The 26,284-nt window shown below is 45.9% G+C and overlaps 1 protein-coding gene across 1 annotated transcript in view; it reads left to right on the top strand.

Annotated features, from left to right (window-relative positions):
- LOC119449437 (phospholipid-transporting ATPase VB) overlaps positions 1-8,690 on the top strand; it is a 149,768-nt gene extending 141,078 nt beyond the window's left edge. The window contains exons 20-23 of the mRNA XM_037712609.2: positions 1,292-1,372; positions 2,465-2,569; positions 4,812-4,999; positions 5,690-8,690. Of these exons, the coding sequence (XP_037568537.1) occupies positions 1,292-1,372; positions 2,465-2,569; positions 4,812-4,999; positions 5,690-5,981 (666 nt within the window). The 3' untranslated portion in view covers positions 5,982-8,690. The remainder of the gene's footprint in view (positions 1-1,291; positions 1,373-2,464; positions 2,570-4,811; positions 5,000-5,689) is intronic.
- Positions 8,691-26,284: the final 17,594 nt, after the last annotated feature.

Raw genomic sequence — 26,284 nt, 5'->3', positions numbered from 1 at the left:
TCGCGCGCGAGCTCAGAGGCCGCAAGGGGCTATCGAGCGACGCACGCAAAAACACAGTAAAGCCCTGAGTTGACGGAAACCGTTTACTGAAACCGTCGGCACCAGCACTGTACAAACGCCCGCACGGAGGGGAGCCAAAGGGGTCCCGCACCAGGGCGAAAATACAATAACAGGCGCCTATAGCACGTCGCGGCGAGAGCACAGGCTCAAGCTGGGACACGCCGCTAGGGAAAGTCCCGGCGGCTATGCTACTTGCTCTGGCGATAACCAATGGGTCAACTCGCGAGAGCACGGGCAATATCCTTCGGCTTAGGCTTTCGGCAAGTGCAGCTCGGCGAGGTACGACCTCGCGCGAGCACTAATGGCACCGCTCGTCGGCTTAGCGTCGGGAAAGGATCAGCACAAAGTACGCGCTCCCCGCACGGGCAAAGGCACCGTGCGCGAGCTCCAGTCCTAGTCACAAAGGTGTCGGCGGACGAGAGGAAAGCATGAACGTACCGTGCGCTGGTCCCGGAGAGAAGTCCCGAGGCACGCTCTGCCGCTAGCAGCCGACAACCGGCCGCGTAGTGACGTCAGCGCCCCGCCCTCACCGCCAACCGCCGCGTGCGCAGCGCCACCGCGGGAACCGGTTAGGCGGCGCGGGCGGAGAAGGAGGCCAGCGGGGAACGATGGCGAGGGATGGCAGAGCAGGCGAAGCGCGCGCAATCATGCCGGCGCAACCCTCAATCCCCACACCGTAATCAGTATTGCAATGCTCGGCAAGCCTGCCGCAATACAACACTCATTCACTCTATGCCACTAAACACATGCTTACAAACACACTATACAACACTGCTGTCAACATTGGAATTGAGGAAGAATGCTAAATCGAGGCACATTTAGGAATGTAGTGGTTGCTTGAGCGATGGTCTGTGCCACTGTCAAGTGATATACCAGTACTGTGGTTTCAGCCACATGAATGATTGTTTCTTAATTTCAAATAACAAGTATCTTTAGGCATTAACTTAGGGGCTGTTGTGGCCTGAACAATATCCTTTGCTCTTACTGCTGCAAATATGTTCAATCAGTAGGAACGTTATCAAACATTCTAGGGAACTACATATTCTGCTATGGGAGATAACACTGGAGGTCATGGATATTGTATCTATTGTAATGTGGTTCACCAGACAAATAATTCTCTATTTGAAATTGTTGTCTGTTGTATGGTTTTTAGAGTAGCTGATTCTAGGCTGGAATGCACATGCTTTCTTTCCAGTTCCTGCTCACTGATCTGTTACCCGTTTTCTTTCAGACATACACCAAGTACTCGTTTTGGGTCAACATGCTCGATGCATTGTACCAGAGCATTATCATCTTCTTTGTGCCATTTTTTGTGAGTATAGAGCTTCGCTGACTCCTGCATGTTTTGAAAGAGCACAGCATTAGCAAACTTATTTGGTTGTGCCCGCTTCTCCGTGTTCCAACTAACTACTCTTGTCCCATCTATTTCTCATTCTCTTTGTCTAAGAACCCTCTGATGACTGTAGTTTGGCCCTAGCTGCAATTACTTCTTTGCCCAGCTAGTTATTCCTTATTTTTTGCCATTGCAGATTAGTTACAGAGGCATTTTGATCTCTTTCGGTATTGTTATGTGTAGCCGGAATTCTCGCCAGGTTTCCTCATAAGGAGAACAAGTATTCAGTAGAATAAAGCACATTTAGGCTAATTGTGTTACGATGCAAACAGTGTAAATAATAAAACAAAAAGAAACATTTGCCTGTATTTCTGTTACGACTGCTTGGCAGAAAACTAAACCATGTTACACATGCAATTCTTGCTCGCATACTTGAATATTTCTTGGTGAACCACTGGTTGGCAAATGTGTTGAGGTTGAGCAAGAAAAATTATCACACGTGATGTGTAACTTAGGTGGTAAAATTGTTTCTTTGCACAATTTAACTCTAGAATGTAAACCTTTATCTGGTAAGGCCCTAACATGTAGTAGAACATTACATTTTGGGAACTGCATGTTAGAATGTGTCATTTCTTCTAACCTGGGTCTTGGAACCTGCCAACGCGAGAAGTGTTGTCTAAACAAACAATCTATTTATCTGTATGCCTTTGTGCCTGTTTGACAAGTCTGCATGTATGCTTCTTGACCCATCCGTCATTGCCAAAGGCAGGCTAGCATTGCCACTATGCCACTATCACCTGGGACTTATAATGCAGTGCATTCCTCTTTGCTTCTTTTTGTCCTATTTCTGCTGCCTTGGCCCCCAATACTTTTGTTGCAGTGACAGAGACCTCGCAGTAGAGAGGCTTCTTTAGTTGACATGCGTTTCCTTTGGTTGACCCCCCCCCCCCCCCTGCTTACCTTTCCCCACCCCCGGCACCTCCAATCTCCTGCACCTCCTCCTCCCCCATTTCTGCCCCCCCCCCCTCCTTTACCATCACATGTGCACTGCAACAACAACAACGTCGGAAGGTGTACTACGACAGCGATGTGGACATCTGGGAGTTTGGGACCACCATATGCACCGCGTGCTTCTGCGTCCAGATGCTGCACGTTGCCATTGAGTGCAAGTCTTGGGTGAGAGGACCCTTCCTGAGTTGCATAGTGAACGGGTAGCACTGTGTACATGAGCTGCATGCTTGTTTGCAAAAAAAAAAAAAAAAACGGTGCTGTGGTGCAAGGTGTACATAAAGGCACACTAAATGTAAGTACATACTATGTTAAATTTCATCAATACTAGATTTCATGTTAAGTTTAATGAATAGATCTCATGTCTAGAGTAAACAAAATAGGTAAGTTTTACGTTAAGCAGAGGCTTTGTAGGCTAGAAAGGATGCAAGAACAAAAAATGGGCAGCATTGTCCTCTCTATATTTCTGCACCAGCTCTACGAGTCGTAGTGAATATTGAGTCTCCTCTTCAGGAAAGGGGCACTAAAGAGAAAATTTATTTCTTATGTATCAGTAAATTACTCTTCCGCAATACCAAAGACACCCCTCCTACCCACAAGGAGACGCTTGGTAAGCCAGAAAAAAACAAGAAAAACAATAGAATGGTGGCAACGCCGCCTTGAAGTTCCCTCACAAGTTCCCACACCAGCTCACCATGATGTCAGGATTTTGGCAGCGTCTGCTAGCACCCACCTAATTCTTTAGCGGTAAAGATGGACTACATTGGGTTCTATAGGAGTCAAAGACTGAACATGGCGAGTTTCGTGAACTTTTACTTAGCCAATGCAGCCCAAGTACAAAAAAAATACTTTGAAATCTGTAACAACACACTGACGTACCAACGCTGGGATTTCGGCGCGAAATTCAAAACATGAAACATTGAGCTTCATTTTAGCTTTCAGAGTTTTCAAAGAGTACTGTATCAGTCTAAATTGATTTATTGTTTTGCTTTAGTGATCACATTGAACGAAGCAATTGAACAAAAACAATGATTACATTGAATTCAAAAATAAGCAAACCTCATTAAACTTGCGAGATTTTAAGAACGTATTGCACCCAAAAACAGCCCAAATGCATGGAAATAATGTGAATTCTATTTGTTATGCTAACATCAATGGTGCCACACTTCAGACACTGAAAGGGAAAGTAAGCTTGGTCTTCATTTTATCTCGTACAGGTGACAAACTGTCTTTCCTTTCATAAGCGAAACCTTGTTTATTGTTCGCCTTATAAATGGCACATATCTCAAGCATTTTGAGTAAATTAATATGAATTGACTATTTAAGAACCTGCTTCTGCTGTCGTGCTGAAGCTATAAAAGTGAATAGATTGTGGCATTTATTGGTCAGTCAGTAGATGGCAGCCAAAATCAATGGACCTTACTATAGACTGCCACAGAGCACTAATTAAGCTTTTTGTGACACGCTGACATGAAGCATGAGTTTCACTTTGCTTGTGCTGTTTCTTGGCTTGCACCAGCGTCTAGAACACCTTTTGGATATCGCAGCATATGACTGCAGTAGTATACTGGAGACCTTTCCTGAGCAGGGCATGTTGAAAACGAGTTAACTCGACTTTGTTCATGTTAGAAAAAGTTGCCAGACACAGACACAAGAGGAAATAAACAAAACTTCTTGTCTGGTCTGCACAACTAACTTTTTCTAACATGAATCCCTGCCAGCTAGCTCAACTTTCTGTCGTTCTAGACTTTGTCATTGACAGGACATGGAACAGATGACAAACATGAGTGATTGTAGTGTTTGTCACTTGCATTACGTCTTGTTGTAAATGTGACTTCAAGTAAGTGTGCATCAACAAACCCAATTAGTGCGCCACAGGCTTCCTATCACTCGTACGTCTGCTACTTGTCATGAAAGTGTTTAAGAAAACGCTTGAAAAGGTTCGTGCCTGTTTTATTTACTTCTTGTCCTTTGTGGTTTAAAAAAAAAAGAGGAGCCAAACTTTTCACAGCTATTGCTACAATTCTTGGTGCACTTATAGTATGCACATGTAACCACAGACATTGATTCATTAAATTCTCAGACTGTAATTATCAGCTCAGAATTGGGCCATGGCCCTTCTTTATTGAGCATTTTTTCCTCTAGTTTAGTTAATGGAGCCCATTGTTTTGCATAAAGATACATTCTAGCTTACCTGCACCAGAAGACAAGAAACTGTGCACTCGGTATAGATGCAACGGCGTCAGATAAATGAGGACAGAAAGAAGCACGTATTGTACTAGAGCACAAGTGCAATTGTTTGTGTGTCTTTCTGTCCTTGTTTGTTTTGCACCATTTGTGTTTATATGTGTCAAGTATGCCTGTTGCATTTGGCTGGCACCTGCAAGTATCTTTCCTGGCATCTTTCCAGACCCTAATGCATGGGATGTCTATAGTGGCCAGCTTCTTTGTCTACTTCGGATTCGCCCTTCTGTACAACAGCGTGTGCTACGACTCCCCCACCCTCCAGAACCCGTACTGGGTCATGCAGCATGCCATGTCCACCGCCCAGTTCTGGTTGTGCCTCTTGCTCATTCCAGTTATCAGCTGCCTGCCCAGGTGAGAGCAGCTTCCGTCCATTCAAATAATACCTTTGTCACAGGGACAGATGTGATGCTATTCAGATGGAGTGTCCCTTGTTGTTAGTACCATTCACAGGCAGTCACATGGTTAACTTTCAAGCAGTTTTTATTAAGTTTTAAAGAAGCAACTAAAATAAATGCCTCTATTTAACCTAACCTTCTACAGAGCACTCCCACCAGTGAGTGTGAACAGCAAACTCACTTTGCTTCATGAATGCATGGCCTCATTAACAGTGTGTCTCAAGTAAATAGAATAATATTCACAAGGAAATTAGTATATGGTAGATTTGTCTCTTTTTTAAATTCTTGCGAGTGCACATCTTATAGCAATGTGTGCTATGTTGTTATGACATACTACTCTTGCTCATAACTTGTCAGAAGTGTCATGGCTGTGTCCATCACAATGGATAAGACACTGCCTTGTCTTGGCTTTGAATAGCAGAGTAAGAGCTAACACATCCTCTTGACTTCAAAAGAATAAACCATGACAATGTGGATTTTTGATGCCAAGGATGCATACAAAATAAAACCAGAATTCCTACGAAATCGACGGTGTCAGAGGTTTGACATGAAAAACTCATTTTCCAAAAACGTAGAGTAAAAAAATACAATTTTCTCAGAAACATGTTGCTTTTGCTTGTGCATTATGTGTGCATTTTGCTTGCAGGTTTGTGGTGAGAGCCTTGCAGACAAGCCTGACTCCAGGAGACGTTATGCTTACGCTGATTGAAGAGAGAACACGCAAAAGGTCACGTGACTCCACGCGTGGCTCAGTGTCGTGGTCGAGGAATTCTCGAGGTGTGTCAGTGGTGTTCCAGTCGGCATGCCGGCTTCCGTCAGACGACTTGCCATCTGTGGCATCATCAGCACCAACTACGTCGACATTGGCCTCGTCGTACTGCCTCCCAGCGCGGCCTTCATCGTCTGTTGAAGACATCAGGGCTGCATTGCCCACATAGCAGTGAGGAGGGTGCATAGTTAGGGTTATGTTGTGCTGTTTTTCAGACAGACGGGCGTTTGATGTTGTCTGCAGACTCCATGTGCCTTCTGTTTTATTTATTGTGAATAGATTTATATGACAGCACTGATGCTAAGACATTGCACAAAAATTGGGAGCCGAGTCTTTTGTGCTTGGAAGCATCTTGTGCGCATAGGTGTGCCTTTCCTGCTGCATCTCATAAGCACCAGCACTGCTTAGGTGCAAACGTGCATTTTCAAGTCGTTTCTGTAGTCCATAAAGAGTTGTAATTGATATGGGACGCAACACAGCCAACTTATACTATGTTGTTTTTGACCACATGCCATTTCGAACGACAATGCGGCTTACATAATTGCGACGTCTACAACGGGTACCTTGACATTTCACTCCCAAATTATGTCTTAAATTTTATGTGACAGAAATGGAGGTTGATTGTGAAATGGCATAACGCAGGCGTGTTATACCACTTTGATCTATTTTTCACCAGCCCCTGTGATGAGTGTTTTGCAGTGTCTACATTACAGCAATCTAAGGTTTGAATATTACACATTAAAAAAAAAAGTTTTACTAATGGTAAAGCATTGACAAGCATGGTACAACATTTTTGCATCAATTGATCCATCTCTAGAACATTTTTTTAGGCAACATTCATTACAGAAGTATGTTAGTGAAGTCATTCACATCACAAGTTTAGCGTGTGACGCTCAATGTGTTAGCACAACCAACATTTGAGAGCCTTGTTTTCTGTACAAGTAAATGACCGCAGTGAAGCACTGAGGACGCAAAAATTATTTCTGGTGTAGCAAACACTGTTAGATACCGAAGCTTGCATGCACTTCGTTGCAGGCATTTGCTGCTGCATGAAATAGGCAAGATCACCATGTTTTATGTTAATTTCATGAACATTTTAGGTTGCACTAAATAAGTCTGCACCATGAAAGGCAGGAGTAAGTCTGCAAGAAATCACTGCCATCAATGTGCGGTTCACAGAAGTGCTGCATAGTTTGCACGTGCAGTCACGCTAGTCATATTTTCATCGTTACACCATTGAAATGGTACAAGTGGCAGTTGGAGACAGCTGAAGTGCCATGACTTTACTTTTTTTCTTTCTTTCTTTTTGATGTGTTGGCTGCCAGTTTTTGTCACCCCGATGATTACTTGTAATGCATTGCTGCATTGTTTGCAGTGTTTGCAGATGACGACTTGTATGCTGTGCAGCGTGTATGTGTTTGTGTATGTGTTTGTGTATGCATGTGTGCCTGCCTCAATTGGATGCCTTCTGAGCATACGTTCATACTGGGGCCAACAGTCACTCTTCAGAATTGAAAACAGCATCGCTATGTTGCATTATCATCATATTTACGTCGCAATTTTTTAAAAATTAATGTTTAGAAAGAAAACTGTTTAGAAACTTGTATTGTCTTTCAAACTGAGGCAGTGTGGGTGTACTTATGTGAGTGAACAAAACAGTTCTGTTAATGTTGAGGTGTAGATCTTATTTAACATTCCAGTTTTTGGAAGGTTCATTTTTTGGGGGCATTGGTACTTTGTCGCTCAATCTTGCTTGTTGGAACTTGTTTTCCCAAGTTCCAACTCAAGAACATGCTGTCTCAGGCCTCCTTGCTAGAAGAAAACCTTTTTGAGCTGCTGATGGCTGCTGCAAGGTGAGACATGAGTGTTACTTGTGCAACAAGGCCATCACCTTGATGTTTCGGTGCCTGTGTGTCCTTGAACATAGCAGGGTGCAATGTTCATTGTGCAACTATTCTAGTGCCTGAAACCTCTTAAGCATTTGGAGTACAATTTCAGCCACACATAGCTGCCTTCAAGGCCAGTAACAAAATTGTAAAGAAGAAATTAAGGCAAACTGGATGGCCTTACCATCTCCAAAACGCTGAGTTGGAGAGTAAGATAGTGATTGTGGCGACATTTTTAACCTCTTCCATGCAAAGTTTTCGAGAAATATGTATGTTGCCTGTAGTTGAGAACGAAATCTGTTGGCACATTCTGAATGACTGCTTTATCTATCCTTTCTTCCTCTTTTTTATCTGTGAAGCTTAAGCCTATAATGTTTGGTGCATTCGAAGAAGTGTCAATTTTCTTGCACTTAGAAAATACTGTTTTCATTGATGCTTCATTTTTCTATCACCGTGCCATTATTTCCCACCAGAACTTCGACAACGAGTTTCTTACTTTGTGCATGACTCCAACAGATAGCCCATGCAGAAAAGTAGCAGAAGTCATTGTCATGATTGTTTTGCGTGGGTGACACATTGCATATTTTTTTACCTCTGATTATTAATGGTAATTGCACAGAACTATTTATATAAGGTCGAGTTGCCCGTTGGCATGATGTGACTGCCTGTTTCCAAGTACAATGTACATTTTGTACATAGAACAAATGCTTGTCAGCCATGTAAATACTTGTGTTTTTCATTGACCTCTTCTGGAAGAGGTGTTTTTGTGTCTGCAGCAGGGTCTGGTGCTTCCACTTTTTGTAATCGTGGCACGTGGACAGCGGCCATCAAATGTGATAACGAACGCATATCTGCAGCACTGCGCATGTGGGTACCGGACATGCTACGCACACTTTTTCAGACTACAAGAAAGGTTATGAAACAGTGCCTGTCTGAACACTTACTGTTGTTTAAATCAAGTGATTCCTCATTGCAAGAATAAACATTCACAGATGTTGTGTCACTTTGTTTCTAAACTACACCAATCGCCTTGATTCATGCCAGAAAGGAAGCTACGTGAATTCTTTTCGTGAATGAACGACATAATTGCAACCATGCTAATTTTTTTATGTATTGATACCAACCGAAATGTATAATCTTGTTCAGAAATTTAAGCGCAAATAGAGCAGCAGTAAGTGCAACTTTATTTGTATAAAGGGACACTAAAGAGAAAAATAATTTTAGCTGTATAAGTACATTATACAATACCCGCAAAAGCATGGTATGTCAGCAAAGACGCAAGAACGACAGACAGGTGGCGATGCTGCCTTGAAGTTCCCGCACCAGTTTGTTGTGACATCATGGATTTTGATGGCGTCTGCTCGGGCCTAGTTAAGAGGAAGCTTTAGCTCAGGGGCTCCTATCTAAATACACAGAAAAGGAGAGATCGTTTTTCTCGGCAACCAGTGCACCAAATGTGCTGAGGTTTGTTGCGTTTAAAAGAAAAAAAAATTAATTTAGTGACTGTTGGTTGCGAATTCTCGATTTAGGACGTCAGTTTTTAAAATAAGAATTGGCAAAAATTGCAAATTTTCAGAAACAAAACTATCATGTTTACAAGCTCTCTAACTCAACGATAAAAACGATATCATGATTCTGTCAATTGCACTTAATGGTAAGTCTAAAGCGGGCAAAATTCAAGTATTATACAGGGCTCTCAAACAAACCACTAATATGCGAGTAGAGCTTTTACAAAACACCCTTGTAGACAATGTAACAAATTCACGTAAGATTTAAAATAATATATCAAATTTGTCCACTTTGGGTGTTCTGACGGATGCAGTTCACAGACCTGCGATATCTGTTCTTGGTGCAGAAGTACGCATTTGTAAACTTTGTGCTTCTATTTTTTCACTCTTACCAATTTTTGAAAATTACTTTTAAAGCATTCAGGCCCTAAATCGAAATTCCGCTTCCAACAGACACTAGAATTTAACTTTTTCTCTCAAATGCAACAAACTTCATTAAGATTGGCCCAGCGGTCATCTTAGAGAAGTGTTTCTTCATTTTACATGTATTTTAATAGGCACGGCATCGGAGTAGGGCCCGAGCCAAAGCTTCCTCTTAAATTTTTATTGGTACAGGTGCAATACATTGTATTCTAAAAGATCCATAGGCTGATTTTGGCAAGTTTAAACAACTTTACTGAGCCGCAATATCTATATATATATGTATGTTTAAAGAAGTGCAGGCGCATGTAGAAAAACAAAAACATTTTAATTTCGACGTTTCAGCCGGGGTCCGGCCTTCATCAAGAGTATATATGCATGTATATATATAGTGACGCTTCTGCACGAATCTGTGACAAGTCGTGTTCTGTTTGACAGTAGTGCATTTCTTTCGAGGCACGTTTGGTAAGTCGCATTCATTATTATTCATTTCTCTGAGGATACTTGGGAACAACTTCGAGTTTTAAGAATGTTCTGTAAATTTAGGAACGTTCTGTAAAAGATAAATTTCGAGTTAATTTGATGTTGGCATTCAGGAAAACGTGACAGCTGAACGCTCGAGAAAAAATAGCGTCGGTTTTTCTTCGCAGAGATATGTAGATAGTTCGCGTGAGTTTCCGTTAAACTAAGACTTTAATTTCGGATTTCGCGAGTTATGAAAAATAACGCTGTATCAGGTTAGATACTGGTTATTCTGCAGTCTACTTCAGCTGATAATTAGAAATCGATGGATGGTTGTTGCCACACGCATGTGGAGTAACGCGCGTTAGAAACGGGCTGCACGGATTGCTTTTAGTGATGGTATACTCTACAGATTTCATTTCTCTTCGACGTATTATGTAAGGGTATGTCTAAGGCTGTGCGTGTCTCACACGAGTATTTAGGAGACGGCAGCATTTGAGTTTGATTTAGTGTGTGGAAGTACTTATAAATAAGCGAATCTGCTTGTAGGCTTGAACGCGTCATTTGCGTTTTTTTTTTGTTTTTTTTTTTGCGTGGGCCGCACGCGAAAGTTTTGACCGCAAAGTGAGAGCGAGTCTGATAGTACTTCCGTGAAGTCCACGAGGCTCTCAGTGGCACTATTACGTGCGTCAGTAATGGATGTAGAGTACGAACAGACAGTTCATGGCGTTTGTGCCAAATATGATAGATCAATGACCATTTATTTAGGGTCATCCTGCAGTGAAGTTGGAGCATGACGGTGTTGTATAACTAGACGTGTAATGTTCTGTACGATTTTTTTTAGTAAGCTGACGGTCGTAAGTCCGATTCCTCCACCATTCCACTACGTTTTCAGGCATGGAGTTGCGCCTGACAGCGGCAAATAAAAAAAAAGAATTGCCGAGCGCTAGTGGGGCTATACTAGTCAAGGTGCAACCAAATTAGGAAGGGCCACTTAGCTTCAACAGTCACTCTCTCACCAGAACAGGAATTGGCCTCCCTGGTGCAGTATTCGGCCACTACCTCCAAAATGACTCCTTCAATTTACCCATGGCCCTGAGTCCCCAGTGGCTGCGGAGCACCTGACCAAGGCCGCGGTCAGACCTGCTATGCGGCAAAGGGTGCTAAGAATCTCTGGGTCCGGACGGGCTGCCAATGGAAACTGAACCTGGCAACGTTCAACACGCGCACCCTCTCGAGGGAGGCTAGCTTAGCAGGGCTCTTTGAAGAATTATCAGGTATTGCCTGGGATATTATTGGCCTTAGTAAGGTGAGAAGAACTGGTGAGGCTTATACAGTGCTGACTAACGGTCACGCCCTCTGCTACAGAGGTCTGCCAGATAGGAGAGAATTTGGAGTAGGATTTTTAGTCCGTAAGGACATAGCGGGCAACATTGATGAATTCTACAGCACTAATGAGAGGGTAGCAGTTGTCGTTATAAAGCTGAATAGGAGGTATAGAATGAAGGTTGTGCAAGCCTGCGCCCCAACCTCCAGTCACGATGATAAAGAAATAGAACAGATTTATGAAGATGTCGAATTAGCAATGAGAAAGGTGCAAACTCGGTATACTGTAGTCATGGGCGACTTCAATGCAAAAGTGGGGAAAAAACAGGCTGGCGAGCAAGCAATTGGCAACTACGGCATCGATTCTAGGAACACTATAGGAGAGATGTTGGTAGAATTCGCGGAAAGGAATAGGCTCCGAATAATGAATACCTTCTTCAGGAATCGCAGCAACAGCAAGTGGACCTGGAAAAGCCCTAATGGAAAAACAAGGAATGAAATTGATTTCATACTCTCTGCCGATCCCAGCATAGTGCAGGATGTAGAAGTGGTAGGTAGGGTAAAGTGCAGTGACCATAGGTTAGTGAGGTCTAGGATTTCTCTCAATTTGAAGAAAGAAAGAATAAAAATGTGTCAAGAAACAGGCCAACCTAACCTAAACAGGCCAATTAAGGTAAAAGCAGACCAATTCAGGCTGGTGCTCGCAAACAAATATGCAGCTTTAGAACAGGAACATAAAGACAACATAGAGGTAATGAATGAAACCATAACTAGGTTGATCTCAGAAGCAGCAATTGAAGTGGGAGGTAAGGCACCAAGGCAGCCAGTAAGTAAGCTCTCCCAAGGAACAAAGGACCTAGTACAGAAACGGCAAAACATGAAAGTGTCAAACTCGAGAGGTCAGATAGAATTTGCTGAACTGTCGAAACTGATCAACAAGAAGAAAGTAAGGGATATCCGAAATTATAACGTGGAAAAGAAGATTGAGGAAGCAGTAAAATATAGACGCAGCATGAAATCAGTGAGAAAAAAGCTTCGCATAGGACAAGGCAAGATGTAAGCACTGAAAGATAAGCATGGTAATATCATCAGCAATTTCGATGACATAGTAAAAGCAGCGGAAGAATTCTATACTGACCTGTACAGTTCGCAGAACAGCCAAGCTACTTTCATTCGAACTAGTCATGAACAGGATACAGAGGCCCCTTCTATAACTGGCGTTATAGGCCCTTCTAATGAAGTTAGAAGGGCCTTGAATGACATGACCAAGGGAAGAGCTGCTGGAAAAGATGGAATAGCAGTCGATTTAATCGAGGATGAAGAATATATCATACTACTTGAAAAGCTTAAGGCTCTTTGCAATGCCTTATGACTTCAAATGTACCAGAAAGCTGGAAGAATGCCAAAATTATACTCATCCACAAGAAGGGAAACGTTAAAGGGAAACGAATATTTTATTGTATAAAATATTCTCCAAGGTAATTTCAAATAGTATCAAGGCAACACTTCACTTCAGCCAACCAAGAGAACAAGCTGGCTTCAGGAAGGGATATTCTATGGTGGATCATATCCATGTCATCATCCAGGTAATGGAGAAATCTGCGGAGTACAATCAACCTCTCTATATGGCTTTCATAGATCATGAAAAAGCATTTGATTCAGTAGAGATACTAGCAGTCATAGAGGCATTATGTAACCAAGGAGTACAGGATGCATACGTGAATATATTGGCAAATATCTACAAGGATTGCAGAGCAACCTTGGTTCTCCACAAGAAAAGTAGAAAGTTACCTATCAAGAAAGGGGTCAGGCAAGGAGACGCTTTCCTCTACGTGGCATGATCGGCAATAAATATCGGTAGTTAAAGCAGACTCTATACATGTATATCAAAGACATGGGAGCCCCCCCCCCCCCCCTCCCCCCTCGCGTGTGCTTGTGAAGAAATTAAGTAAAAAGTAAAGTAAGCTCAGTAAATTACAGTAAATACGACAGGTACAGTGGGCGTTAAAGGCAACGGTTTCTCATCGCGCCACTGAATGGACCAGTCTTCGAAAACGCATCATTGAGACGACCCGCCCGATCGGAGAAGACGTACATCATTAATTGTCGTAATTAACATCGGATGGCGTCGTCCTCGTCGGGGCGAAGTGCGTTTCACAAGTCAAGGCCGGCTATACACGTGAAAATGCATGCGTGACCAGGCTATACCTACTCCCATAGCAATAGCTTGTTCGCTGCGTCTTTGCGCTAGAAAACTTAAGTACGTACGCGCAAAAACGCGTAACAGACAGACAGACAATGAACTTTTATTGAGGTCCTGAGGGACTAGCCGGCGGAGACCCGCTGGGGCCCCCGGCTCGCCGCTGGCTGCTCCCATGTCGGAATCGGGAGGCCAAGCCTCTCGGCTCTTTCACGGGCCCTCTGGACGGCCATGGACTGGAGCTTGAGTTCCGTACTTGAGATGGCCTCGTCCCAGTCCTGTTCGCTGGTGAGTGACGTATCCCGTAACGCAGGACACTGCCAGATCATATGTGCTAGAGTGCTAAACTCCTCCCCACAATCCGGGCACTGTGGGTCAATTTCTGTATTAATCCTGCTTAGGAAACCTCGCGAGGGATATGACCTCGTCTGAAGCATCCTAAGCGTGATCGATTGAGCTCTACATAGATTTGGGTGTGGAGGCGGGAAGCGCCTGCGTTCCTCTTTATAGTGGGAGACGATTTCATGAAATGTTATAAGGGGTCGCTGTGGCCGAGCTCCTCCTGATCCAATGAAGCCTCACCGCCGTCGCGGCGCGTGAATTCTCGCGCACGGCGGTGAGCAATCTCATTGGGGTTCGGACGGCCCGGCAGCACGTTGTCACCCATGTGAGCGGGGAACCACGTAATGTAATGCACGGGGTCAGAATAAGTTCTTGACTTGCTCTTCAGAAGCGCCTCCGCCTGTCTCGCAACCATTCCCGAAGCGAAAGCCCTGACGGCCGCGCGTGAGTCAGTGTAGATATACGGCCTTTTAAAATCCTGCATCGCCAGCGCTACCGCCACCTGCTCTGCCACGTCGGCCGTGACAGCGCCTACCGAGGCCGCAGAAGGAGCTCGCCCTTCTCGCTGACCGCCGTGACCGCGAATTTACCGGAGCGCCCATATTGAGCTGCGTCCACGAAGGTTTCCAGGCCGACCGTTGTCTTTAAAATCGTCCTGGCACGAGCTGTTCGCCTGCCCGCATTATGCTGTGGATGAACGTTTCTAGGGAAGGGACCAACGACGTAGGTCCCTCTGGAGCTCTCGTCCAGCTGAACCGCCTCACTGTGACTGTAACGCGGCCGCAAGCCCGCCGCATCCAAGAGGCGCCTACCCGCGCTGGAGCCCGAAAGCCTCGTGATCTGCGCCGCTTGTTGCGCCTCTATTAGTTCGAGGGTGGTGTTATGAACGCCGAGCTGCATTATTAGCCTGTCCGTGCTCGCCGTGACCGGAATACCCAGTACCTCCTTGACGCTTTTCCGCATCGATCGTATCAAGCTTGTCCCTTTCAGTCTTAGTCCACTGCAGGGCCGAAACCACATAGTTGATGTGGCTCATAAGAAAAGCGTGATGCGCCCTAATTAGGTTGTCCTCGCCTAGGCCCCCCGTTATTGGAGACTCTCATGATTAATCTGAGGATATTCTCGGTTTTGGCGGTCAGATGCGCAATGGTTTTGGCATTACAGCCCCTGGCATCGAGCAACAATCCTAGAATTCTGATCGAATTCACCCTGGGGATCTTCTGGCCGTCCCGCGTGTACACATCTATGGGGATCTGCTCGAGCGGCACGAGCCCCCGAACCCCCTGCCTTGCCGGTCTGTATAACATGAGCTCTGACTTGGTCGGGGAGAGTCGGAGACCCGTGCCCTCCAGAAAGGACTCGGTCACATCCAAGGCCTCCTGGAGCGCCTGTTCCACAGCCGCCTCCGAGCCTCCCGGGCACCAGATCGTAATGTCATCGGCGTACAGCGCGTGTTCCACGTACATTTGGCACGGCGACCAGCCGCTTCGAGAGTCCGTGCATTGCAATGTTAAACAGGAGGGGCGAGATCACCGCCCCTTGTGGTGTGCCTCTGTTTCCTAGCGCGAATGGTTCTGATTTGGTCTGCCCCATTTCGACGACCGCCGTCCTGCCCCTCAGGAAGGACTCCACAAACGCGAAAAATCTACCGCCCAAGTTCAATGCCGAAATCTCATTTAAGATGAAGTCGTGCGACACGGTGTCGAAGGCTTTGGTCAAATCTAGTGCGAGAATTCCCCTGACGTACGTCTCTAGTCCTGTTGTCAATAACCTGTCTTTTAAGCAGTAGCATGACGTCTTGCGTAGAAAGTGATGGTCTAAACCCTACTATATTGTACGGGAACAAACCCTCGCGCTCTATGTGTTTTGAGATCCTGTTGTGTATAACGTGCTCGGCAACTTTACCTAAACATGACGTGAGCGAAATGGGCCGGAGGTTGTCCACGCTTGGGGGCTTTCCAGGCTTAGGAATCAGTACCACCGTCGCCTGCTTCCACGAGTCCGGAACATTACCTTCCTCCCATACCTTGTTGATTTCCTTCGCAATGGTGCTAATGGACCGGTCGTCTAGGTTCCTCAAGACCCGGTTGGTTATGCCATCCGGCCCAGGGGCCGACCTGCCATTGAGATTGTGGAGGACCTCCCTGATATCTGCCTCCGAAAACGGATCATCGAGCTTTGGTGCGTCCTTCCCCACGTATTGAGGGCATTCCTGTAATTCCTCCTTCCCTATCGGAAGATACTTCCGTGCCAGATCTCGGAAAAGGGACGCATCAGAATGACCCCCCTCTTTTTGCTTATGCACTAGCCTATCTACGGCGAGCCTCTGGTTACCCTTGGTCTGTTTATCATCGAGCAGGTGCTTAAGTAGGTTCCATTTTCCCCCCGTGCGCATTCGCCCGTCTGCTGCGGAGCAGGCTTCGTTCCATTGTTGTCTGTTGAGCTCCAGACAGTGTGCCTCTATGCTGCGATTAAGCTCCGCGATCTTCTTTCTCAGCCTGCGGTTTAGCCTTTGCGTTTTCCACCTCTCCAGCACAGACCTGTTGGCCTCCAAGAGATGCGCCAAGCGCGCGTCCATCCTGGGGGTCTCGAGGTCCGTGGATATTTCCTTGGTGGCCCTTTCAACGTCTCTCTTGACCTGCGCGAGTAGATCTTCCAGTGCACTGTACTCCGACTCATCCTCGTCCCGTATCTTTCTGAAGAGATCCCAATCAACGTACTTTGATATCCTAAGTGGGGCCTCTCTGATCCTGATTGATAACGCTACAATGTGATGGTCGCTCCCTAGATTTTCCTGCAAGTTAGTCCAGGTTGCGTCAATGTTTCTAACAAAGGCCAAATCTGGCATCGTGTCCCTCGAGACCGAGGTGCCTATCCTCGTCGGAAAGCGGGGGTCCGCCACTAGGGTCAACGCGCAGTCTTCTGCTGTGCTGACTAAGCTCACTCCCTTCACCGTTTGTCTATCATACCCCCAGGCCATGTGGGGGGCATTGAAGTCTCCTGCCACTATCAGAGGGCTGTCACCCGCTATGGCGACTGCTCTGCCTAGGAGTCCGCGAAAACTTTGCCTCTGATCTGTCGGAGGGCTGTACACATTGAGGACGAATATGCTCTGTTTGATCCTGCTACTAGGGATTATCTCAACCAGCTGCGCCTCCAATCTAGTGCTGGCATCAGCTCTGCCTATTGTGATCTCGCGCTCCTGGAAGGAAATTGCCTTCTTAACCATCGTAATTACCCCTCTCCTATGGTCTCCTCTCGTCGAGACAACGCGGTAACCCGAGAAGGTCGCCTCCTCACAAAGGGTCTCCTGTAGGAGCAGGACGTGCGGTTTGTCCGCTTGTGCTTTCACAAACTGCTGTAGCGCGGCCTTTCGCCTCTGGAAGCTGGTGCAGTTCCATTGCCACACAAATAATCTGTCTGTGTTGTCCGCCATTTTGACTTTATTAATTTACAATCCCCTTGAGCGCGGTGCACTTGCCCAACGCTTCGGAATTCTGCTGTGTTTTCTTAACCTTACCGACCACCTTCAGTCTGGTTACGTCAGCTACTTTAGCCTCCATTATCCCGGGCCCATTCTGCGGTTGAGGGTAGCAATGGCCGCAGACTGTTCCTTGATGGTCTCGGATTGTTGCTCGATAGCTCCGGACTGTGTCATTTTTTTTTTTTTTTTCGGAAGCTTTCGTCGCCCTGCTCCCTCATACGAGAGGGTTGCATTCCTGCGGCGAGTGCATGGGCCGCTGCGTCTTCCGCTGTGTGCGAGCGTGCAGCCGTCATTTGCCTTCACGTCAACAGATTCAGAATTGTACAGAATATTTCACCGCACAGCATAGATATGGCATGTGTACAACTACACATTTTAAGTAGTGCGTGCAACTCATTTCTGCTTCACTAAATTACGCCGGTGCAAACAGGAAGCGGCCTTGTACCTCACAGAATCTCGACTGATTGGTGTACTAGTGATGCAGGAATGAACTCCGGTCTTGTTCAGTGCATAGTGCACATAATCAATTTCTCAGGACGCGTGAACTCCGACGAGAACTGTCAGCGCCTGCAACAAGAGTTTACTTACGCTGTACTGCGCACAACAGTAATCCATGCTTTTAGGCTGTCTGTTTCGTGCATTCTGTTGCGAGTCGGTGGAATTTCACTGCTGGCATCAACCCCTTCGTGTGTGCATTGCTGGTTTGGGATTCCACAACACAACAGCAACTACCAGCCTTGCGTAATTGCTGGTTTGGGATTCAACAACACAACAGCAACTACCAGCCTTGCGTAATTGCTGGTTTGGGATTCAACAACACAACAGCAACTACCAGCCTTGCGTAATTGCTGGTTTGGGATTCAACACAGCAGTAACTACCAGCTTTCCGTAGGGGCGCAATCGCAAACAAGAGACGTTTCGCGCGCAGACTAATAGGATCCTGCGCGAGCGCGGCCTAACCGGCTCCTGAAGGGAAGCGGCGGAAATATATACCGGAAATTTCGACCACCTGGGATCTTTAACGTGAACCTAAATCTAAGTAAACGGGCCTCGAGCATTTTCACCTTCATCTAAAATGCGGCTGCCGCATTTGTTGCTTCCGAATGCCGCCGCCACATTCTCGCCCAAAACCTCAGAGAGTGTCAAAGCCGTGACAAACACCTTGACAGTTTTTTTTTTTTTTTTTCATATGCAGAAATGATACGCTGCAAAGTACCAACCCAAACGGAAGCGCCCAGGAATGAAATTGTGATAGTAACACCGGTTCCTTGAATTATGTCAGTGCGAAGCGACGAGAACAAAGGGTGGGTAAGTGGGGCGGGGGGGGGGGGGGGGTGCGGAAAAATTTCGGGGGGGGGGGGTTGAACCCCCCCCTTCCCCCCTCCCCCCTTGGCTACGCCCCTGCCATGGAGGAAGTATTTTTACCTCCATGGGACAGACCGATTGCTGCCATGTTAATTGTTGCGCAATCGCTGTCCGCAGCGGATGTCGTCGCGCTGACTTCCGGGCAACAAGCGATATTTTCTGGCTGGCCAGAAACCGGCGACGCGACCAGCGACAGCGACGGATCGCCCTCCGCGACGGCAAAACCTGTCGCTCGAAAACCGCGTGCAAGCCGGCTGTAATTTGTGCCGCGGGCCGCAAAACCTCGCCGAGCTATGACGTCACTGCGTTGCCTAGCAACCCCGTACCAGCTGTGCGATAGCTTCGCAAGACTCCGCGCCTAGACGTCGGAGCGCCGCAGCCGCCGACGTTTTTTCTCGGCTAGGGCGCCTCGATGCCAGCGGCGCTGGGCATCGAGGCACCCTATTCTCGGCGCGCCATTTAAGTAGGAATAAAGATTTTTTTAAAAGTAAATCCAGCTTCGTTCGAGATTTGTGTTGTCTTGTTTAATTATTTTCCTTGTCTCAGGCATTGAATCATAGGGGAGCAATGAAGCAACATAAAACAAACAAAAGCAACCCTGCTCTCCGCGCGTCTGCGCATGCGTGTCGTCACCAGTCAGCGCAACGTGGGATTCCGAAACTCCTCTTTCAAGAGCGACGATGCCTCTGAACGAAATTGTTTCATCCAATCATTGTTTTGTTCCCAGTTTGTTCGTTCCCTAAATAAAAATATTTTTACATGTCTACTGCATGGTGCTGTTTCTTAAGAAACAGCACCATGCATTTGGAATGCTCCAAATTTGGAGCATTCATATGAAAAATCGAATGCAACGACACCGATAGTTGCACTGAACTATAAAACAGTTTCGACGTGCAGGTTAAAAAAAAAAAAAACTTTTTTGTCCCCTGAAGTAATTGTGCATCCGAGCAATGCCTGCATTACTACTAATCCGCACTTGGTTCTATCAACCTGGTGATGACGAGTTATCAAATTGAGCAAATTGGTTTTGAACCGCATCATAACATATATTCACCTGAAGCAAAAACAAAAAAAGAAGTATTTTGATTCAGTTTTCTTCCTGGAAAAAGGCCGTTATAAGAAAAGTTGCTTAAGCAAAGGGTCACTAATATTCAGAACAAGTAAGATTTCACTTACTGTCCAGTCGGGCATGTGTGCTATAGCATCTGGTGATTGGTTGACTGCTTAAGAGTTGAACCCAGCAATAGATTGTCATAGAAGAGTTCTTTTCTATTTTTTATTTATGTGTACATAAAACATTCAGGACAAGTGGAAGCAAGATTAACATATCTAGAGAGTGTCACGTGCGTCTGTGCTGGCTTAGCAATTCTAGACGAATTCACTATTTGCTCAATGGAACAATATCTCATATAAACCGAAGCATAGCAAAAAAGAAAACAATTGCGACAACGACGCAAAAAATAAGCAAGGATCGGCATATTCATGGGGGATGAAATGTACGGTAAATGGTATGGGTCGGTTAGCGTTCTGCGCATGCGCACTTCGATCCCGCTATTCCGGTACGCCCGCTATTCCGGTAACCACGCTAAACTAAAACTGTCTATTAAGACCAGTTACTGACAGTTTTAGTTTAGCGTGAATAGCGGGCGTACCGGAATAGCGGGATCGAAGTGCGCATGCGCAGAACGCTAACCGACCCATACCGTTTACCGTGCGCACGCTATTTCTCAGAGTTAACGTTACCGTGTTAGCGTGGTGTACGTAGTCATAGCCTCCTATATACTTTCTATGCCTGCTCGATCACTGCACTTCCCATTCTTTCGCGCCGTCGCGACTAGTTCGAATGTGAGCCGCCAGGTGACGCCTGCAGCCCTGGGTAGTGCAGACGACGGAGCAGCGCAGTAGTCTCGCTGCTAGCTTAGTCAGCATCGCAAAAAGCGTAAACTTAATTGACGTAAATGCAGAAACTTGTTATTATAATCATCTTAGACTACTTGTGCCATCTCTTAGCGAACATTAACTTCGCATTCGAATGTCAGAATAAAGTCGTATCTACGCTATCAATATAAATACATGAAGATATTGCATCTAGCTTTTTATTATTATTAATTTTTATTCCAGTTTCCTTATACAAAAAACCAAAGGGGCCCGGACAAAAGGTGCTTCCTTGAACCTGACTGGGTCCGGGGCCCAAACTGTACACGGAGGAAACAGCGATATACAAATCAAGAACTTATTTCATTATCTACTCACATAGAAAAAGAAAAAAAAAATATGTGCATAGAAAGCAGCAAACAAATAGTAAACAGAATTCAAAACACTGACGGTATCCACGTCTTATCTCGCAACACACAGGCACAAGTGTGCATGAACACCTAGTAATATAACACCAAAAAATTGATCTGTCACACAAAAAAGGGGGGAAAAAAAGGAAAGGTTATTTTAATACAACACTAGTTTACAGGAGAATTGCTTCGGTTATAAAGCACTCTTAAAAGCAACTACTGACGAGTGCCGTTCTATTACTGGGATAAGATCCTTAATCTCGTTCAAAACTTTAGGTATTTGATATTTTAGACTTTGTTCATCGTAGTTTGTTCGCAATTTTGGTAATCTGTATTTTATTGTTCTGAGATCAAAACTCCGATTCATTACCATGAACGAAAATTCACAACTTTGACGGTCTTTTTTTATTTCTGTATGCATGTAGGTCGCAAGCTTGCGTTTGTAAAGCTGGTCTACCCTCAATATCTCATCGTCTTGTGCGCGCGCCGCATCATATTCATGATTAACGCGCAAAACGGATATTTATTGACAATAATCTTAAATTTTCAGTACCCTAGAGTTCTACAGGCGAATTCACAATACTTACAGCTGCACATGACAGTACTGTTTATGGTTCCTTAGTTCAGCGGCTTTGTCGTTGCGTTACTAAACACGAAGTCTCGGGTGCGATTCCCGGCCACGAAGCCGCATTTTAATGTGGGCGTTTTTGCTGCCTTGATTTAGGTGCATGTTAAAGAACCACGTACAGGGGGTCAATGTTAATCCGAAGTCCCACACTACGGCGTGCTTCATAATCATATCGTGGTTCTAGCACGTAAAACCCGAGAATTTAAGTAACCGAGTAACAACCGAGTAACGTGATGTCGTATTAGGCGTCCAGTCAATTCCTAGCGATGGCTTTCAACCAAGCTGCTCTCGCTTCACTGTCGCTAGGAATCTCGTGAAACGAAATGCCAGGTAACTTATGTTTACCATCCGAATTGCACTTTGGAACGCAACAGTAGGCCATAGCATCACAAGAACAAATAAAAATCTCCAGTCGCAGGAGCGCAACACACGTTTTGACGTACAAGCATGTGGCAAATTCCACGCACACTACCCAGGGCTGGTGGCGCCACCTCGTGGGGAACGGCGTCAATCGGCTAGCGAGAGTGGACGGTGGTTTAGCCGCCTTCGAGCAGGCACAGAAAGTATATAGGAGGCTATGACGTAGTGTACGTAAAACATGGCGGCGGTCCCCGGTCGCCCGCTTCGAACTGAATTTGGCGTTGTTTTTGTAGAATTCACTTCGTTCGTAGCAAATGACTGCGTAAACGGCTTTTGCTTAGTCTCATGCCGCTTCGCCGAGAGAGTGTTATGGCTAATCTTGAGGAATTTTCGAGATCGCTTCTCGCTTCGAACGCGCCTAAGCCTAACGAGAGAAATTTTTCTGAGATGCGAGCGCCATTTGTCGCTAAATTCGGGAGATAGGCGCGACGACGGCATATGGCCTCTGAGATGGGAGGATTTTGGAGGCTATGGTAGACAGCTTGTACTGCTTGTCTGTTTCGTTGCAGATCGACGGACATGTGAAGTAAAAATACAACGCGCTCCTGGCTTCCATTGCGCTGCCTATCGCACTTTCCGGACGCACACACACACACAGAATTAGGTGCCCTATGTATGCGAAATTCAAAGCGTAATGGAATAGCGTCCCGCACGTAAACTACGCTATCACGCTATACCAAAACTATCTTTCTGCAAAGTTCGTTTGCGGAACGGTAACGCTATTACGCTAACGCTAAACTAAAACTGTCTACTGACTGACGAAGCAAAATCGCACCTCAATAACTGCTCTGCAGGGCGCGATCCAAGTTTTCCGCAGATTTCCTCTGGTAGCGCGTTATCTGTCGTCTGCCACGGCAGGCCCGACGTACGTGGCGCCCTCGATCTCGCTGGCCGCGCCGAGCGCGACAGCGGAACGGAGGAGGAGGGAAGCGGATGGCCGCCGCCGCCGACCAGAAACGACCACCACGCCTTCGCCGGTCGAAACCGACACGGCGCACACCCGACGTTTGAGCAGCGCCATTGGCCGACACGAGTGACGTCTAGCGTCGCCGCCATTTTGGACTGTGCGCCTTGCGAGAGCAGGCCGGCCGCACTTCGGTTGTGTACGTGATCTTCGCCGCGCATTATTTCGATTGTTTTCTTCCGCTTCGCTTGTCTTGTGCCGCTTGACTTGTTACATGTTTCACGTGCTCGCGTGAGCGCTCACTGTAGTGTGCCATGGCAACAGCAAGCCCAGACAGTGGATGTGGTGTTTCGTCGTCGGTAGCGGCGGCAGCCGCGTCTGCTTCGTCGAGATCTGGCGTGCTAATCAGCGGTATATTTCATTGTTATTGCTGGGCACATGTGACCGTATCGTCGATTGAATCTGATCACCAATAAGTTTCGCGATTGAGGGTTGCCTCATTTAGCGAAAGCAGGCGCGTACGTAGCTGTCGGGCATTGCTTATAAAACCAGGCGCCGGCGGCCCGACGACGCGTGTCAGTGGTTGGTAGATATGCGGTGGTTGCTCCATACGCTTCCGACGCAACTGAACAGCTCAATCATGCAAAATTTATTGGATCTGGTGCGGTGCAGGGTGCTTATAAGCAAATGTCAAAGCATAAAGCGTGGCGATCGAGCAGCGCGGTACCTGCAGCGAACCGACGCGCGGCGGTGATCACAGATGCCAGCGCGACTGATACAGCCCAGGTGCTAGATTTTTATTTTTAGTATTTATTTATTTATACATACTGTCAATCCCAATAGTGATTATAACAGGACTTGTTATAAAGATATATTTGTTTACCTATTTTTACGTTTGTTTACCTGGAATGGCTTTTCTTTCGAATGTCTGAATTTGGAATAAGCTTCGCTCACGGTGAACCTTAACGTAGATCGTGCGCGAAGTTTGTATTGAAGATATCGCGTACGGCAAGAATTGTTCGTGTGCGCTATCTCTGAAGCGAAATAAGCCAATAATATTGCAGCTTTAGGGCCATCTCTGCTCTTTCTCTTGTTTCCCTTACACCGTCTCACTGTTTTATGTTCATAATAAAGTAATGTCGAATCTTAACAATTGTCGAATAAATACATATGCATATGACTGTAAACCACTACTGACCATGAGTGAAAAGCGCTTAGTGGTCAGCGAAGCAGTCTCTGCACGCACGTAAGTATATCACTTGATCGACTGTGCGAATTTATTTTTTTCGTTAATGTTATTCTTGCAAGCATGATGCTATTGTCCGCGTACCCAAGCGAATACAGGTTTTTTTTTTTTTTTTTTTTTTTTTTTTTTTTTTTTTTTTTTTTACGTTCTTACTTGCGCGGGCTCATTTAGCGCGTTTCTACGCCACGCAGTTAGCGCATTACGGTTCCCGAACTCTAGCACTGGCGCTAGGCCGTGCTGATGAGGTTGACACGTTCGTTTTTGCATTCTCTTGCTGCGCAAGCGCATAGACAACGCTCAAAGATGGGTGAGCTCGATGCAGCACCACACTGTTGAAGTTAATTGCATTTATAGGCAGGGCCGCGCAGGGTGCGTGTGAACGCAGAGACAATGTTTTGGTGGACACAGGGTCTGCGTACATCTTCCATACAGGACATGATTTTTCCAGATCGTTGCGAAGTGTATAGACTTCAGACTCTGCCCAGGCGGCGCTGCGGAAAAACCCGCCATCAGCGCCCCCATCGCAGCCTTGGCGCAAACTGAGTAGTGCAAAGAGAGCTGTCCGCAAGCGAAGCTGCATAGGCAGGCACGGTTTCTTAAATATCAAGGACCTGGAAAGCTTCTTCCGCCCATCCACGCTTCGGAAAGGGAGCAGAGCGAAGTACGTGTACAATGTAAAAGAAGTTTCAGGTGTTATTATCGTACGACGTCGACGTCAAGCACTCCGACGTCCGTTCTCTAGCGCCTAAATGTGTTAAATTTGGGTACGTACATAATGTGAAAGCGATGAAGTACATATATGATTAAGTCAGTTAGCTATGTAGCTTAAGGTCAGTGGAACAAAGCTCGCTTTATCAGGGGCGAATGGCCCTGGCGACCTTCGCCTTTCAGTTGCATTCTCGCTTCAGCTCTCGCTTCCTGGGCGTTCGAGCGTGTTATCGCGCATCTTCGAATGTTTTCTTCACGGTTGTCTTCGGTTTGTATTTACTGCAAATGGAGATACGTGCGTGTCCGCTTTCGCGGGATACAACCGAAGGCAAAACAAACCAGCAGACGCTTAAAACAACACACGCGCACAAATTAATGTAAATAAACGCGACATTTTTTTTTTCTTAACACGTGCGTTACTTCGCAATTACTCATCCAGTGTTCCCACAGCAACTTTATTGCTCAGATTAAAAAAAAGAAAAACGCTGTCAAGAGGGCTCAGTGCATTGCGAAACGTGCTAGCTCGTTGTATTGAAAAAGCCGAAACTAGAAATAAGCTCGCGATACCACAATGCCCTAGAACATGATTTTGAATTCATAAAGGAACCAAAATGTTTGGTTAAACTGACCTGCCAAATCTCTCCGTTCCACTTGCTGAGTAAAGTGGAGGCGGACGTGTGTAAACAGGTAGAAACATCGATGGCACATACGGAGGATGGTTCACAACTTTGTTTATTCTGTTGCCAACGAAGAGGCGGCTGCAGATTGCTCAGTTTTCGCTTGGTTGCCATAGTCCCCCTTCAGGGCTACGCAACACAATTACAGCAGAACAACATTATCACACTTTCTCATGTGAGCGGCTGTGTTGTGGAGAATGCGAGTAATTCGCTTACCCAACACGCGAACGGCCCGTATCCAGCGCTCTCTCCTTCATACGACTGCGATGGAAATCGGTAAAACTGAACGTTGTTATTCAGTCCTTCACGTTCATGGCAATTTACAACGCAACAGTAACGTCGATTGCGGCGTTTCTTCGTAGCGCGCGGAGCTGTCGCGGCTGCCGTCGTGCTCGCTAGAAGGAGTGAGCCAACAAGAACTTTACGGCAGTTCGGCGGCACGTCCGACTAGCGGAGAAATTCATATCTCTCATTCTGGCTGTTAAATGTGCAAAACATTCGCAATGTGAACCAAAATTAAGTTAAATCGTTGTTTCGCACTCGCTAGCTGCTTAGGCAACTTAGCAAGGGAGTCGGACTTTGCACTACTCAATTATTACCTCTTCGCACCG

The sequence above is a fragment of the Dermacentor silvarum genome, chromosome 4, assembly GCF_013339745.2.
Source record: "Dermacentor silvarum isolate Dsil-2018 chromosome 4, BIME_Dsil_1.4, whole genome shotgun sequence".
Classification (NCBI taxonomy): domain Eukaryota; kingdom Metazoa; phylum Arthropoda; class Arachnida; order Ixodida; family Ixodidae; genus Dermacentor; species Dermacentor silvarum.
This window is presented reverse-complemented; position numbering and strand designations above follow the sequence as displayed.